The sequence below is a fragment of the Panulirus ornatus genome, chromosome 19 (genome assembly GCF_036320965.1).
Source record: "Panulirus ornatus isolate Po-2019 chromosome 19, ASM3632096v1, whole genome shotgun sequence".
Taxonomy (NCBI): domain Eukaryota; kingdom Metazoa; phylum Arthropoda; class Malacostraca; order Decapoda; family Palinuridae; genus Panulirus; species Panulirus ornatus.
The window spans coordinates 46,728,053-46,745,257 of NC_092242.1; the positions used below are offsets into that span (position 1 = coordinate 46,728,053).

General features: G+C 43.1%; 1 protein-coding gene across 1 annotated transcript in view; it reads left to right on the forward strand.

Moving 5' to 3' along the window:
* Positions 1–14,342, forward strand: part of LOC139755699 (glutamate receptor ionotropic, delta-2-like) — a 43,229-nt gene extending 28,887 nt beyond the window's left edge. Inside the window, exons 4-5 of the mRNA XM_071674344.1 lie at positions 13,608–13,770; positions 14,319–14,342. Coding sequence (XP_071530445.1) covers positions 13,608–13,770; positions 14,319–14,342 — 187 coding nt within the window. The remainder of the gene's footprint in view (positions 1–13,607; positions 13,771–14,318) is intronic.
* Positions 14,343–17,205: the final 2,863 nt, after the last annotated feature.

Genomic DNA, 17,205 nt, shown 5'->3' on the forward strand with positions numbered 1-17,205 from the left:
AAAAAGATGTTCTGGAAGGAGGTAAATAAAGTGCGTAAGACAAGGGAGCAAATGGGAACTTCAGTGAAGGGCGCAAATGGGGAGGTGATAACAAGTAGTGGTGATGTGAGAATGAGATGGAGTGAGTATTTTGAAGGTTTGTTGAATGTGTTTGATGATAGAGTGGCAGATATAGGGTGTTTTGGTCGAGGTGGTGTGCAAAGTGAGAGGGTTAGGGAAAATGATTTGGTAAACAGAGAAGAGGTAGTAAAAGCTTTGCGGAAGATGAAAGCCGGCAAGGCAGCAGGTTTGGATGGTATTGCAGTGGAATTTATTAAAAAAGGGGGTGACTGTATCGTTGACTGGTTGGTAAGGTTATTTAATGTATGTATGACTCATGGTGAGGTGCCTGAGGATTGGCGGAATGCGTGCATAGTGCCATTGTACAAAGGCAAAGGGGATAAGAGTGAGTGCTCAAATTACAGTGGTATAAGTTTGTTGAGTATTCCTGGTAAATCATATGGGAGGGTATTGATTGAGAGGGTGAAGGCATGTACAGAGCATCAGATTGGGGAAGAGCAGTGTGGTTTCAGAAGTGGTAGAGGATGTGTGGATCAGGTGTTTGCTTTGAAGAATGTATGTGAGAAATACTTAGAAAAGCAAATGGATTTGTATGTAGCATTTATGGATCTGGAGAAGGCATATGATAGAGTTGATAGAGATGCTCTGTGGAAGGTATTAAGAATATATGGTGTGGGAGGCAAGGTGTTAGAAGAAGTGAAAAGTTTTGATCGAGGATGTAAGGCATGTGTACGTGTAGGAAGAGAGGAAAGTGATTGGTTCTCAGTGAATGTAGGTTTGCGGCAGGGGTGTGTGATGTCTCCATGGTTGTTTAATTTGTTTATGGATGGGGTTGTTAGGGAGGTGAATGCAAGAGTTTTGGAAAGAGGGGTAAGTATGAAGTCTGTTGGGGATGAGAGAGCTTGGGAAGTGAGTCAGTTGTTGTTCGCTGATGATACAGCGCTGGTGGCTGATTCATGTGAGAAACTGCAGAAGCTGGTGACTGAGTTTGGTAAAGTGTGTGAAGGAAGAAAGTTAAGAGTAAATGTGAATAAGAGCAAGGTTATTAGGTACAGTAGGGTTGAGGGTCAAGTCAATTGGCAGGTGAGTTTGAATGGAGAAAAACTGGAGGAAGTGAAGTGTTTTAGATATCTGGGAGTGGATCTGGCAGCGGATGGAAGAACCATGGAAGCGGAAGTGGATCATAGGGTGGGGGAAGGGGCGAAAATTCTGGGAGCCTTGAAGAATGTGTGGAAGTCGAGAACATTATCTCGGAAAGCAAAAATGGGTATGTTTGAAGGAATAGTGGTTCCAACAATGTTGTATGGTTGCGAGGCGTGGGCTATGGATAGAGTTGTGCGCAGGAGGATGGATGTGCTGGAAATGAGATGTTTGAGGACAATGTGTGGTGTGAGGTGGTTTGATCGAGTAAGTAACGTAAGGGTAAGAGAGATGTGTGGAAATAAAAAGAGCGTGGTTGAGAGAGCAGAAGAGGGTGTTTTGAAATGGTTTGGGCACATGGAGAGAATGAGTGAGGAAAGATTGACCAAGAGGATATATGTGTCGGAGGTGGAGGGAACGAGGAGAAGAGGGAGACCAAATTGGAGGTGGAAAGATGGAGTGAAAAAGATTTTGTGTGATCGGGGCCTGAACATGCAGGAGGGTGAAAGGAGGGCAAGGAATAGAGTGAATTGGAGCGATGTGGTATACCGGGGTTGACGTGCTGTCAGTGGATTGAATCGGGGCATGTGAAGCGTCTGGGGTAAACCATGGAAAGCTGTGTAGGTATGTATATTTGCGTGTGTGGACGTATGTATATACATGTGTATGGGGGTGGGTTGGGCCATTTCTTTCGTCTGTTTCCTTGCGCTACCTCGCAAACGCGGGAGACAGCGGCAAAAAAAAAAAAAAAAATAAAATATGTAAAAACTCACACACGCACATATACATACCTATACATTTCAACGTATACATACATATACATATACAGACATATACATATATACACAAGTACATATTTATGCTTGCTGCCTTCATCCATTCCCGTCGCCATCCCACCACACATGAGACAGCACCCCCTTCCCCCACCGCGCGCGCGAAACCACAGCTCCCTTTCCACATCCAGGCCCCACAGAACTTTCCATGGTTTACCCCAGACGCTTCACATGCCCTGGTTCAATCCACTGACAGCACGTCGACCCCGGTATACCACATCGTTTCAATTCGCTCTATTCCTTGCACGCCTTTCACTCTCTTGTATGTTAAGGCCCCGATCGCACAAAATCTTTTTCACTCCATCCTTCAACCTCCAATTTGGTCTCCCATTTCTCCTAGTTCCCTCCACCTCTGACATATATATCGTCTTTGTCAATCTTTCCTCACTCATTCTCTCCATGTGATCAAGCCATTTGAATACACCCATTTCTGCTCTGTAAACCACGCTCTGTTTATTACCACACATCTCTCTTACCCTTTCATTATTTACTCGATCAAACCACCTCACACCGTATATTGTCCTCAGATATTCTATTTCCAACACATTCACCATCCTCCACACAACCCTATCTATACCCCATGCCTCGCAACCATATAACATTGTTGGAACCACTATTTCTTCAAACATACCCACTTTTGCTCACCGAGATAAAGTTCTCACCTTCAACACATTTTTCAACGCTCGTAGAACCTTCGCCCCCTCCCCCACCCTATGACTCACTTCTGCTTCCATAATTCCATCCGCTGCTAAATCCATACCCAGATATGTAGAACACTTCACTTCCTCCAGTTTTTCTCTATTAATACTTACCTCCCAATTTTCTTGTCTTTCAACCCTGTTGAACCTAATAACCTTGCTCTTATTCACATTTACTCTCAGCTTTCTTCTTTCACACACTTTACCAAACATAATCACTAACTTCTGCACTTTCTCACCCGAATCAGCCACCAGCTTTGTATCAACAGCAAACAACAACTGACTCAATTCCCAAGCCCTCTCATCCACAACGGACTGCATGCTTTCCCCTCTCTCTAAAACTCTTTCATTCAACAACCATGGAGACATCATAGACCCCTGCCGTAAACCGACATTCACTTGGATCCAATCACTTTCCTCTCTTCCTAGTCGTACAAATGCCCTACATCCTTGATACAGTCTTTTCACTGCATGTAGCAACTTACCTCCCACACCATTTACTCTTAAATCTCGCCGCAACCCCGACTCACAGGAAACAGCATCGTTTCCCCCGCTTAAGCGAGATACTCAAGGAAAACAGACAAAAAACGCCACATTCGTTCACATTCTGTCTCTAGCTGTCATGTGTAATGCACCAAAACCAAAGCTCCCTATCCATATCCAGACCCTACGGACCTTTCCACGGTTTACCCCGGACTTTTCACAAGCCTTGGTTCAGTCTGATCACATCACGTCGATCCCGGTATACCACATCGTTCCAATACCCTCTATTCCTTCTAGACCTCTCACCCTCATGTACATTCTGGCCCCGATCGCTCAAAATCATTTTCAGTCCACCTCCAATATGGTCTCACACTTCTCCTTGTTCCCTCCACCTCTGACACATATATCGTCATTGTCAACATTTCCTCATTCATTCTCTCCATATGTCCAAACTACTTCAGCAAACCCCATTCTTCTCTTTCAACTGCACTCATTTTAGTACTACCCATCTATCTTACCCTTTCATTACTTGATCAAACCCCCTCACACCCCCAGTTGTCCTCAATCATTCATTTCCAACACATCCACCCTCCCCCGCACAACCTTATTCCTCGCAATCATATAACATCGTTAGAACTACTATTCCTTCGAGCGAACCCATTTTCGCATTCCGAGATAACATTCTCTCTTTCCACACATTCTTCATCGCTCCCACAAACTTCGCCCCCTTACCACGATATGACTCACTTCCACTTCCATGGTTCCATTAGCTGGTAAGGGCACTCCCAGATATCTAGAACACTTCACTTCCTCCAATCTTTCTCCATTCAAACTCACATTTCAACTAACTTGTCCTTCAACCCTACTGAACCTAATAGCCTTACTCTTATTCACATTTTCTCTCAACTTTCTCCTTCCACACACTTTTCCAAACTTAGTCGAGAAGTTCTGCAGCTTCTCACTCGAATCAGCCACCAGGGCTATATCATCGGCATACAACTGACTAAATTACCATGGCCTCTGATTATTAACACATTGCATATTTGCCCCTCTCTCCAAAACTCTTGCATTTACATCCCTAACCATCCCATCCATAAACAAATTAAACAACCGTGGGGGCATCACACATCCTTGCCCCAGAGCAACCTTCACTGTCAACGAATCACTCTCCCCTCTTCCTACTTATTTAAATGCCTTACACCTTTGATAAAAACTTCTCACTGCTTCTAACAGCTTGCCTATGACGCCGTATTCTCTTAAATCCTTCTACAAAGCATCTTTATCCATCCTGTCATACGCCTACTCCAAATTCATAAATGCTATTTGCAAATCCATCTATTTTTCTAAGTATTTCGCAAGCATTCTCCAAAGCAAACACATGATCCACACATCATCTACCACTTCTGAAACCACAGTGCTCTTCCTCAATCTGATGCTCTGTATATGCCTTCACTCTCTCAATCAATTCTCTCCCATACAATTTTTCAGGAATTCGCAACAAACTTATGCCTCTGTAGTTTGAACACTCATTTTTATCCCCTTTGCCTTTGCACAATAGCACAATATATGCATTCCCCCAATCTACAGGCACTGCACCATGATCCACACACGCATCGAATATCCTTACCAACCAATCAACAACATAGTCACCCCCTCTCTTAATAAATTCACCTGCAATACCATCCAAACCTGCCGCCTTGCCGGATTTCATCTTACTCAAGGTTTTCTCCACCTCTTCTCTCTTTACCAAACCTCTCTCTCCGACTCCCTCACTTTGCACACCACCGTGACCAAAATACCCTACGTCTGCTACTATATCATCAAACACATTCAACAAACCTTCAAATACTGACTCCATCTCCTCCTCACTTCATCGCTACCTATTATCATTTCCTCCCTTCCCTCCTTCACTGATGTTCCTATTTGTTATGTCTTATGCACGTTCTTTACCTCCTTCCTCAATATATTTCTATTTTCCCTAAAGTTTAATGATACTCTTTCACCCCTACTGTCATTTGCCCTCTTTTCAACTCTTGCACCTTCCTCTTGACCTCCTGCCGATTTCTCTTATACATCTCCTGGTTATTTGCACTCCTTCCTTGCAAGTATCGTCCAAAAGTCTCTCTTTTTTCTTTCACTAACAACTTTTCTTCTTCATCCCACCACTCACTACCCTTTCTAATCTGCCCATCTGCCACCTATCTCATGCCACATGCAAACTTGCACATGCCATCACAGCTTCTCTAAATACATCCCATTCCTCAACCACTCCCCTTACGTCATTTGCTCTCATCTTTTGCCATTTTACACTCAATCTCTCCTGGTGCTTCCTCACACAAGTCTCCTTTCCAAGCTCACTTCCTCTCACCATTCTCTTATCCCCGACAGTCTCGCTTCGTTTCTGAAAACCTCTACAAACCTTTACTTTAGCCTCCACAAGACATCCTACCAGCTGCCCCTCTTAGCATATCAACTTCCAAAAGTTTCTCTTTTACATGCCTCTCTGCTAACATATCTAATAATAGCCTTTGACCATCATTCCTGGTCACATACGTATGCTAGTGTATATCTCTCTATTTATACTAGGTATTCCCAATCACCAGTCTTTTTTCAACACACAAATCCACAATCTCTTCACCATTTCCATTCACAACACTGAATACCCAATGTTCACCAATAACATCCTCAACTGCCACATTACTCACCTTCGCATTTAAATCACTCCTCACGAATAACCGGTCTCCTGCCCCAAAACTGCTGACGCGCTAACTCAGCTGCTCCCAAAACACTTGCCTTTCAAATTTTTCTCCTCATGACCAGGTGCATAGGCCCCAGAAATCACCCATATCTCTCCATCCACTTTCCTCTTTACCCACATCAGTGTAGAATCTACATCCTTACACTCCATCACAATATTCTCACAACTCCTGCATTACGAATAGTTCTACTCCTTCCATAGCTCTTGTTCTCTCACCAATCCCTGACTATACTCCAAGATTTTTCCAATCCATTCTTCCCCCATTCTTCATTCAGCGTCAGCACATCCAGGTTTCTTTCCTCAAACATACTGCCTTCCTCTCCTTTCTTTTCATCTTGGTTACATCCCCTCACATTCAGACTCCCCAATCAGAGCTTTAAGAGGATTAGCACTCCCCGCTTGATTCAACTACAAGAAGGGAGGGTTTCCAGTCACCCGATCCCGCCCCCTTTAGCCGCCTTCTACGACAAGTGGGAAATATGTGGAACCCCTCCAATTTTGACTTTTCCAAAAGAAGAAATACAGAATGGGGCCAAGTGAGGCTTTCCGCTCATAGGCCCAGTTCTCTGTTCTCAACGCCGCCTCGCTAATGCCGGAAATGGCAAATACGTTTTTTTTTTTTTCTTTTTTTGCTTTGTCGCTGTCTCCCGCGTTTGCGAGGTAGCGCAAGGAAACAGACGAAAGAAATGGCCCAACCCACCCCCATACACAGGTATATACATACGTCCACATACGCAAATATACATACCTACACAGCTTTCCATGGTTTACCCCAGACGCTTCACATGCCCCGATTCAATCCACTGACAGCACGTCAACCCCGGTATACCACATCGCTCCAATTCACTCTATTCCTTGCCCTCCTTTCACCCTCCTGCATGTTCAGGCCCCGATCACACAAAATCTTTTTCACTCCATCTTTCCACCTCCAATTTGGTCTCCCTCTTCTCCTCGTTCCCTCCAACTCCGACACATATATCCTCTTGGTCAATCTTTCCTCACTCATTCTCTCCATGTGCCCAAACCACTTCAAAACACCCTCTTCTGCTCTCTCAACCACGCTCTTTTTATTTCCACACATCTCTCTTACCATTACGTTACTTACTCGATCAAACCACCTCACACCACACATTGTCCTCAAACATCTCATTTCCAGCACATCCATCCTCCTTCGCACAACTCTATCCTTAGCCCACGCCTCGCAACCATACAACATTGTTGGAACCACTATTCCTTCAAACATACCCATTTTTGCTTTCCGAGATAATGTTCTCGACTTCCACACATTCTTCAAGGCTCCCAGAATTTTCGCCCCCTCCCCCACCCTATGATCCACTTCCGCTTCCATGGTTCCATCCGCTGCCAGATCCACTCCCAGATATCTAAAACACTTCACTTCCTCCAGTTTTTCTCCATTCAAACTCACCTCCCAATTGACTTGACCCTCAACCCTACTGTACGTATGAAATATATATCTATCTATTTTTTCATTATACTCTGTCGCCGTCTCCCGCGTCAGCGAGGTAGTGCAAGGAAACAGACGAAAGAATGGCCCAACCCACCCACATACACATGTATATTTTTTTTTTTTTTTTTATACCTCGTCGCTGTCTCCCGCGTTTGCGAGGTAGCGCAAGGAAACAGACGAAAGAAATGGCCCAACCCCCCCCCCCATACACATGTACATACACACGTCCACACACGCAAATATACATACCTACACAGCTTTCCATGGTTTACCCCGGACGCTTCACATGCCTTGATTCAATCCACTGACAGCACGTCAACCCCTGTATACCACATCGCTCCAATTCACTCTATTCCTTGCCCTCCTTTCACCCTCCTGCATGTTCAGGCCCCGATCACACAAAATCCTTTTCACTCCATCTTTCCACCTCCAATTTGGTCTCCCTCTTCTCCTCGTTCCCTCCACCTCCGACACATATATCCTCTTGGTCAATCTTTCCTCACTCATTCTCTCCATGTGCCCAAACCATTTCAAAACACCCTCTTCTGCTCTCTCAACCACGCTCTTTTTATTTCCACACATCTCTCTTACCCTTACGTTACTTACTCGATCAAACCACCTCACACCACACATTGTCCTCAAACATCTCATTTCCAGCACATCCATCCTCCTGCGAACAACTCTATCCATAGCCCACGCCTCGCAACCATACAACATTGTTGGAACCACTATTCCTTCAAACATACCCATTTTTGCTTTCCGGGATAATGTTCTCGACTTCCACACATTTTTCAAGGCTCCCAAAAGTTTCGCCCCCTCCCCCACCCTATGATCCACTTCCGCTTCCATGGTTCCATCCCTATATGCCTATATGTATATATATATATATATATATATATATATATATATATATATATATATATATATATATATATATATATATATATATATATATATACACACACACCCGTTTACGCACACATACATACCTATATATTTCAAAGTATACATGCATATACATACAAAGACATATACACATATACACATGTACATATTCACACTTGCTGCCCTCATCCATTCTCGTCGCCACCCCGCCCCACATGAAATGGCACCCCCTTCCTCCCGCGCGCGCGCGATCTAGCACTAGGAAAAGATAAAAAAGGCCGCAATCGTTCACACTCAGTCTCTAGCTGTCATGTGTAATACACCGGAATCACAGCTCCCTTTCAACATCCAGGCCCAACAAAACTTTACATGCATTTACCAAAGACGCTTCACATGCCCGGGTTCAATCCATTGACAGCACGGCGACCCGGGTATACCACATCGTTCCAATTCACTCTATTCCTTGCCGCCTTTCACCCTCCTGCATGTTCAGGCCCCGATCACTCCGCTGGTTTACCCCAGACGCTTCACATGCCCTGATTCAATCCATTGACAGCACGTCGACCCCGGTATACCACATCGATCCAATTCACTCTATTCCTTGCCCGCCTTTCACCCTCCTGCATGTTCAGGCCCCGATCACTTAAAATCTTTTTCACTCCATCTTTCCACCTCCAATTTGGTCTCCCACTTCTCCTCGTTCCCTCCACCTCCGACACATATATCCTCTTGGTCAATATATCCTCACTCATTCTCTCCATGTGACCAAATCATTTCAAAACACCCTCTTCTGCTCTCTCAACCACGCTCTTCTTATTTCCACACATCTCTCTTACCCTTACATTACTTACCCGATCAAACCACCTCACACCACATATTGTCCTCAAACATCTCATTTCCAGCACATCCACCCTCCTGCGTACAACTCTATCCATAGCCCACGCCTCGCAACCATACAACATTATTGGAACCACTATTCCTTCAAACATAGCCATTCTTGCTTTCCGAGATGATGTTCTCGACTTCCACACATTCTTCAAGGCTCCCAGGATTTTCGCCCCCTCCCCCACCCTATGATTCACTTCCGCTTCCATGGTTCCATCCGCTGCCAAATCCATTCCCAGATATCTAAAACACTTTACTTCCTCCAGTTTTTTTCCATTCAAACTTAACTCCCAATTGACTTGACCCTTAACCCTACTGTACCTAATAACCTTGCTCTTACTCACATTTACTCTTAACTTTCTTCATTCACACACTTTACCAAACTCAATCACCAGCTTCTGCAGTTTCTCGCATGAATCAGCCACCAGCGCTGTATTATCAGCGAACAACAACTGACTCACTTCCCAAGCTCCCTCATCCACAACAGACTGCATACTTGCCCCTCTTTCCAAAACTCTTCCATTCACCTCCCTAACAACCCCATCCATAAACAAACTAAACAACCATGGAGACATCACACACCCCTGCCGCAAACCTACATTCACTGAGAACCAATCACTTTCCTCTCTTCCTACACGTACACATGCCTTACATCCTCGATAAAAACTTTTCACTGCTTCTAACAACTTGCGTCCCACACCATATATTCTTAGTACCTTCCACGGAGCATCTCTATCAACTCTATCATATGCCTTCTCCAGATCCATAAATGCTACATACAAATCCATTTGCTTGTCTAAGTATTTCTCACATACATTCTTCAAATATATATATATATATATATATATATATATATATATATATATATATATATATATATATATATATATATATATATATATATATATATATATATATATATATATATATATATATATATTTTACAGAAAAGAAGAGTGAATGTTGGGGTGAAGAAGGTGGTGAGAGTAAGTGAACTTGGGAAGGAGACCTGTGTGAAGAAGTATCAGGAGAGACTGTGTACAGAATGGAAAAAGGTGAGAACAATGGAAGTAAGGGGAGTGGGGGAGGAATGGGATGTATTTAGGGAATCAGTGATGGATTGTGCAAAAGATGCTTGTGGCATGAGACGAGTGGGAGGTGGGCTGTTTAGAAAGGGTAGTGAGTGGTGGGATGAAGAAGTAAGAGTATTAGTGAAAGAGAAGAGAGAGGCATTTGGACGATTTTTGCAGGGAAAAAATGCAATTGAGTGGGAGAAGTATAAAAGAAAGAGACAGGAGGTCAAGAGAAAGGTGCAAGAGGTGAAAAAAAGGGCAAATGAGAGTTGGGGTGAGAGACTATCAGTAAATTTTAGGGAGAATAAAAAGATGTTCTGGAAGGAGGTAAATAGGGTGCGTAAGACAAGGGAGCAAATGGGAACTTCAGTGAAGGGCGTAAATGGGGAGGTGATAACAAGTAGTGGTGATGTGAGAAGGAGATGGAATGAGTATTTTGAAGGTTTGTTGAATGTGTCTGATGACAGAGTGGCAGATATAGGGTGTTTGGGTCGAGGTGGTGTGCAAAGTGAGAGGGTTAGGGAAAATGATTTGGTAAACAGAGAAGAGGTAGTAAAAGCTTTGCGGAAGATGAAAGCCGGCAAGGCAGCAGGTTTGGATGGTATTGCAGTGGAATTTATTAAAAAAGGGGGTGACTGTATTGTTGACTGGTTGGTAAGGTTATTTAATGTATGTATGACTCATGGTGAGGTGCCTGAGGATTGGCGGAATGCGTGCATAGTGCCATTGTACAAAGGCAAAGGGGATAAGAGTGAGTGCTCAAATTACAGAGGTATAAGTTTGTTGAGTATTCCTGGTAAATTATATGGGAGGGTATTGATTGAGAGGGTGAAGGCATGTACAGAGCATCAGATTGGGGAAGAGCAGTGTGGTTTCAGAAGTGGTAGAGGATGTGTGGATCAGGTGTTTGCTTTGAAGAATGTATGTGAGAAATACTTAGAAAAGCAAATGGATTTGTATGTAGCATTTATGGATCTGGAGAAGGCATATGATAGAGTTGATAGAGATGCTCTGTGGAAGGTATTAAGAATATATGGTGTGAGAGGCAAGTTGTTAGAAGCAGTGAAAAGTTTTTATCGAGGATGTAAGGCTTGTGTACGTGTAGGAAGAGAGGAAAGTGATTGGTTCTCAGTGAATGTAGGTTTGCGGCAGGGGTGTGTGATGTCTCCATGGTTATTTAATTTGTTTATGGATGGGGTTGTTAGGGAGGTAAATGCAAGAGTCTTGGAAAGAGGGGCAAGTATGAAGTCTGTTGGGGATGAGAGAGCTTGGGAAGTGAGTCAGTTGTTGTTCGCTGATGATACAGCGCTGGTGGCGGATTCATGTGAGAAACTGCAGAAGCTGGTGACGGAGTTTGGTAAAGTGTGTGGAAGAAGAAAGTTAAGAGTAAATGTGAATAAGAGCAAGGTTATTAGGTACAGTAGGGTTGAGGGTCAAGTCAATTGGGAGGTGAGTTTGAATGGAGAAAAACTGGAGGAAGTGAAGTGTTTTAGATATCTGGGAGTGGATCTGGCAGCGGATGGAACCATGGAAGCGGAAGTGGATCATAGGGTAGGGGAGGGGGCGAAAATTTTGGGAGCCTTGAAAAATGTGTGGAAGTCGAGAACATTATCCCGGAAAGCAAAAATGGGTATGTTTGAAGGAATAGTGGTTCCAACAATGTTGTATGGTTGCGAGGCGTGGGCTATGGATAGAGTTGTGCGCAGGAGGATGGATGTGCTGGAAATGAGATGTTTGAGGACAATGTGTGGTGTGAGGTGGTTTGATCGAGTAAGTAACGTAAAGGTAAGAGAGATGTGTGGAAATAAAAAGAGCGTGGTTGAGAGAGCAGAAGAGGGTGTTTTGAAATGGTTTGGTCACATGGAGAGAATGAGTGAGGAAAGATTGACCAAGAGGATATATGTGTCGGAGGTGGAGGGAACGAGGAGAAGAGGGAGACCAAATTGGAGGTGGAAAGATGGAGTGAAAAGGATTTTGTGTGATCGGGGCCTGAACATGCAGGAGGGTGAAAGGAGGGCAAGGAATAGAGTGAATTGGAGCGATGTGGTATACAGGGGTTGACGCGCTGTCAGTGGATTGAATCAAGGCATGTGAAGCGTCCGGGGTAAACCATGGAAAGCTGTGTAGGTATGTATATTTGCGTGTGTGGACGTGTGTATGTACATGTGTATGGGGGGGGTTGGGCCATTTCTTTCGTCTGTTTCCTTGCGCTACCTCGCAAACGCGGGAGACAGCGACAAAGTATAAAAAAAAAAAAAAATATATATATATATATATATATATATATATATATATATATATATATATATATATATTTTTTTTTTTTTTTGCTTTGTCGCTGTCTCCCGCGTTTGCGAGGTAGCGCAAGGAAACAGACGAAAGAAATGGCCCAACCCACCCCCATACACATGCCTTGATTCAATCCACTGACAGCACGTCAACCCCGGTATACCACATCGCTCCAATTCACTCTATTCTTTGCCTTCCTTTCACCCTCCTGCCTTTTCAGGCCCCGATCACACAAAATCTTTTTCACTCCATCTTTCCACCTCCAATCTGGTCTCCCTCTTCTCCTCGTTCCCTCCACCTCCGACACATATATCCTCTTGGTCAATCTTTCCTCACTCATTCTCTCCATGTGACCAAACCATTTCAAAACACCCTCTTCTGCTCTCTCAACCACGCTCTTTTTATTTCCACACATCTCTCTTACCCTTACGTTACTTACTCGATCAAACCACCTCACACCACACATTGTCCTCAAACATCTCATTTCCAGCACATCCATCCTCCTGCACACAACTCTATCCATAGTCCACGCCTCGCAACCATACAACATTGTTGGAACCACTATTCCTTCAAACATACCCATTTTTGCTTTCCGAGATAATGTTCTCGACTTCCACACATTCTTCAAGGCTCCCAGAATTTTCGCCCCCTCCCCCACCCTATGATCCACTTCCGCTTCCATGGTTCCATCCGCTGCCAGATCCACTCCCAGATATCTAAAACACTTCACTTCCTCCAGTTTTTCTCCATTCAAACTCACCTCCCAGTTGAATTGACCCTCAACCCTACTGTACCTAATAACCTTGCCCTTATTCACATTTATATATATATATATATATATATATATATATATATATATATATATATATATATATATATATATATATATATATATATATATATATATATATATATATATATATATATATAAAATTTCAAACCGATCTTAAGACTTGCGGCTAAATACATAAATGCTAAGTGAACACAGTAATCTCATGAAAAGAATTTGTATCATATCTTTCATCTGTCCTTCAGGAAGGGTTCCCCGTACACCTCACGTTTTAATCAGCAAATGTTGCGACTGGAAGCTGCTGGGCTTACCAGCTACTGGACTGACGATGTAATAGCTACCCTCGAGAGGAAGACCAGAGCGGCAGCATCACTGGGCCTTCAGGCAGGTCTAGGCCACACAGTACATGTGAGCATTATCAGAGGTTCTGTGTTTCAGATATTGTTATATCTTCAACTAGCGGCTACTTTTCTTGAAATTTGCCAATATTATACCATTCCTAAAACCCCATACCACCCAACTCCCTCCTCCCACTACCCTATATCCAGTATCCAAACTCTGTGATTGAAGATGAACCACAATAAAATCAAAAATCATTCTGGACTCTCATGTAGTCTAAGTCTTCACGCGCTCTCTCAAATTACTATATAGGCGTTATGTCTCCTTTCATCCTTTTAAAGTCAGCATATCGATAGTTACTCTCCTCTATCAGCAGCTCGTTCTATTCTGATCAAATGCCAGTCTAGATGCATTTCCTTTCCAGTAGTTATATGACTCACGGAAGACGAGGTAAGACTATTGCTGCATGTACTATTTCCTGTCCTGTGTATTGTTTATATCTTTCAAAACACTTCTTCATTTATGTACAAAAAAATTATCAGTCAAAATATGGCTCGCGTCCCTCATGATCCTTCAAATATACAGCTAAAGTAATTTCCAACCGACCTCTTCCCCAGGGTAGTGCTCTCATCATCAGCTAAAATATTCGACACCGATTCCCCTTATCAAATACCCTTAAAGAAATCAGAAAGAGTAGTCGTCCTATAACTAAACAGTCCCATGGACACCACTTTCTACCCAACCCATCACGTGAAGCTTCCTTGGCATAGTTTATTCTGTTCCGACCAGACCAGGTAGCTCTCAGTCTAAAGTTGCCGTTTTCTGACCCCAGTATAATGTCGAGTTTCAACAGTAAACTTTAAAGGAGAGTATCAAAGGACTTCTGTCATTCCAAAAAGTACATAGTCCAACCACTCAACCCTTCTAGGTTTCTGCTCAGCTTTATATAAATCCAACAGCTATATCACACAAGATCTCTCATTTATAAATCTGTCGTGACTCACACCAAAGGACCTTACCAGTCAAGAACTTCCTCATATGTTCTCTGATGATCTGAATGTTGCAAGTCATACCTATAACTGTAATAATCTGTAGTTCATATCTACTTCTGTGTCATCATTTTGAGTAAAATTACTATGATGAGTGATTTCCATTTCATTGGAATATTATCCTCATTGAGCAAGGTCTTCAAAAGTAATATGGTAAGATTGTCTACACACACTCATGAGTACAAAATGTAACATGCCATAAGTCCCATGAGCTTAGTCTCACTCATTCAAGAGGAGAAAATCAAGGGGAGATACAAGAATGAGCATCCAGCATGAATTTTGTCTTCCCTGACACGCTTCCCTTAAACGGGAATGGAAAACAACACAGATCAATGTACACAACAACAAAAAAAAAAAACCAGAATACTTTCCAAGATGCTGATTACATATATCTGTCATTTATGTCTGGTCGTAACCCTTGTAAGGGAGAGTGGTTATGGAGGGTTGAGTAGCGGGGGTTGACCTGGTAGCTGTGTGTGTCCACTACTCTTTAATCACTCTCCCGTACAAGTGTTACGACAAGACATAGCTGACCGTGCGAGGGGTAGATTGATACGTGTTGTGCGGCAGGAACCAAGTGTGATGTTGGGATTTGAATAATTGTGTTAGGTACTGGCACCTGATGAGTTAGATTGTCTCCACGAAACATATCGTGCCACATGTATATAAGAATTACTTGTCAAATAAGATTTTATGAATTCCTACTGAAGTGCGATTTAACCTGCATAATATAATCACGGACAAGTGTGATCATCACATTAACATACATATATGGGGAAGAGCATTGTGGATTCAGGAGTGGTAGAGGATGTGTGGATCAGGTGTTTGCTTTGAAAAATGTATGTGAGAAATACTTAGAAAAGCAAATAGATTTGTATGTGGCATTCATGGATCTAGAGAAGGCAAATGATAAAGTTGATAGAGATACTCCGTGGAGGGTATTAAGAATATATGGTGTGGGAGGCAAGTTGTTAGAAGCAGTGAAAAGATTTTATCGAGGATGTAAGGCATGTGTACGTGTAGGAAGAGAGGAAAGTGACTGGTTCTCAGTGAATGTTGGTTTGTGGCAGGGGTGCGTGATGTCTCCATGGTTGCTACTTTGTTTATGGATGGGGTTGTTAGGAAGGTGAATGCAAGAGTTTTGGAAAGACGGGTAAGTATGCAGTCTGTTGTGGATGAGAGAGCTTGGGAAGTGAGTCAGTTGTTCTTCGCTGATGATACAGCGCTGATGGCTGATTCGGGTGAGAAACTGCAGAAGCTGGTGAGTGAGTTTGGTAAAGTATGTGAAAGAAGAAAGCTGAAAGCAAATGTAAATAAGAACAAGGTTATTAGGTACGGTAGGGTTGAGGGACAAGTCAATTGGGAGGTAAGTTTGAATGGAGAAAAACTGGAGGAAGTGAAGTGTTTTAGATATCTAGGAGTGAACTTGGCAGCGGATGGAACCATGGAAGCGGAAATGAATCATTAGGTAGGGGAAGGGGCGAAAGTTCTGGAAGCTTTGAAAAATGTGTGGAAGTCGAGAACGTTATTTTGGAAAGCAAAAATGGCTATGTTTGAAGGAATAGTGGTTCCAACAATGTTATATGGTTGCGAGGCGTGGGCTATAGATAGAGTAGTGCGCAGGAGGTGGATGTGCTGGAAATGAGATGGTTGAGGATAATATGTGGCGTGAGGTGGTTTGATCGAGTAAGTAATGTAAGGGTAAGAGAGATGTGAGGTAATAAAAAGAGTGTGCTTGAGAGAGCAGAAGGTGTTTTGAAATGGTTTGGTCACATGGAGAGAATGAGTGAGGAAAGATTGACAAAGAGGATATATAGGTCAGAGGTGGAGGGAACAAGGAGAAGTGTGAGGCCAAATTGGAGGTGGAAAGATGGAGTGAAAAAGATTTTGAGTGATCGGAGCCTGATGAAAGGCGTGCAAGGGATAGAGTGAATTGGAACGATGTGGTATACCGGGTCGACGTGCTGTCAATGTATTGAACCAGGGCATGTGAAGCGTCTAGGGTAAACCATGGAAAGTTTTGTGGGCCTGGATGTTTAAAGGGAGCTGTGGTTTCGGTGCATTATACATGACAACTAGAGAGTGAGTGTGAACGAATGTGGCCTTTGTTGTCGATTTCTAGCGTTACCTCACGCCACATGCGGGGGAAGGGGGTTGTCATTTCATGTGTGGCAGGGTGGCGACGGGAATGAATCAGGGCTGACAGTATGAATTATGTACATGTGTATATATGTATATGTCTGTGTGTTTATATATATGTATACGCTGAGATGTATAGGCATGTATATGTGTTGTGTGTGGACGTGTATCTATATACATGTGTATACAGGCGGGTTGGGTCATTCTTTCGTCTCTTTCCTTGCGCCACCTCGCTAACGCGGGAGACCTATACATCTCAACGTATATATATATATATATATATATATATATATATATATATATATATATATATATA